We start from the raw sequence: 1,087 nt of genomic DNA, 5'->3' as shown, positions 1-1,087 counted from the left end.
CAGCCCGTGCGTAGTGCCGCGACCGAGGCGGCAGCAGCTCCGCCTCGCTCAGCCGCCACCAGCAGTCGGACCTAACGCATGTGGATTGCCTCATTGAGACCTCATTGGTGTCAACGAAGACTCCGCCATCAACGAAGACTCCGCAGTCGCACCCGTGCGTCGACACGAGCGACGCCACGTGCTCCACCGTCTCCTAAGAAGCCGCCATTCATCACTCACCACAACATGGACTGACCAGCAGGCGCCGCGTGCTCCACCCTCTCCTCGGTGAGCAGCGCTTCGCCCGTCTCCACGTGGTAGAAGGCCGGGAGCGGCACGCCCCACGACCGCTGCCGAGAAAGGCACCACTCCGTCCGGCCTCGCACAAACGCCTAGGTTGAATTGAGTCGTCGGGCAGTCCATTCGTAATGGCCACCACTCTGTCCGTCCTCGCACACACGCCTCGAGGCGCGCGCGGCCGGCGGGCGGCCGCATCTCCACCGCATGCAGCGCGGCGAGCGCCTCGCCGCGCAAGTCGCCCAGCCTCACAAACCACTGCGGCGTCGTGCGGAAGATGACCGGCGTCTTGGAGCGCCAATCGTACGGGTAGCGGTGCTCGTGCCGCGCAGCAGCGAGCAGGGAACCGCCCTCGCGAAGCGCAGTCAGCACCGCCTCGTTCCCGTCATCCAGCACGGACTCGCCGGCAAAGCCCGCCGCCTCCTCCGTCGCGGCAGTGAAGCAGCCCTTCTCATCGACAGGGCAAGCGGCGGCCAGGCCGTGCGCGACGCCGACCGCAAAGTCCTCTGGCCCATGCCCCGGCGCCGTGTGGACCAGCCCGGTGCCCGCGTCGTCCGTCACGTGCTCCGCATGCAAAACTGGCACCGGACGCGCCGAGAGCGGGTGCGCACAGTGTCGGCCGATCAGCGCGGCGCCGGGAAGCGTCGCTGCCACCACTAGCGGTGTGCCGAGCGCCTCGCTTAGAGCGTCGACGAGCGAAGCCGCGACCACGAGCCGCGCGCCGTGGGGGAGGGGCGAGGCGTTGAGGTTTGGGGGGGAGTCGCCAGGCTGAAGCTCGGGCTTGCCAGACTGCAGCTCGGACTTGAGTCGC

The 1,087-nt window shown here is 68.9% G+C and overlaps 1 protein-coding gene across 1 annotated transcript in view; it reads right to left on the bottom strand.

Annotated features, from left to right (window-relative positions):
* The window catches only part of EMIHUDRAFT_223387 (hypothetical protein), a gene marked incomplete at both ends in the record, with an annotated part of 1,934 nt that overhangs the window by 695 nt on the left and 152 nt on the right, over positions 1 to 1,087 (bottom strand). Inside the window, 3 exons of the mRNA XM_005792205.1 lie at positions 24 to 193; positions 258 to 371; positions 481 to 1,065. Coding sequence (XP_005792262.1) covers positions 24 to 193; positions 258 to 371; positions 481 to 1,065 — 869 coding nt within the window. The remainder of the gene's footprint in view (positions 1 to 23; positions 194 to 257; positions 372 to 480; positions 1,066 to 1,087) is intronic.

The sequence above is a fragment of the Emiliania huxleyi genome (genome assembly GCF_000372725.1).
Source record: "Emiliania huxleyi CCMP1516 unplaced genomic scaffold EMIHUscaffold_109, whole genome shotgun sequence".
NCBI classification, from domain to species: domain Eukaryota; phylum Haptophyta; order Isochrysidales; family Noelaerhabdaceae; genus Emiliania; species Emiliania huxleyi.
Note: the sequence above shows the minus strand (reverse complement) of the source record. Positions and strands in the feature narration are given on the sequence as shown.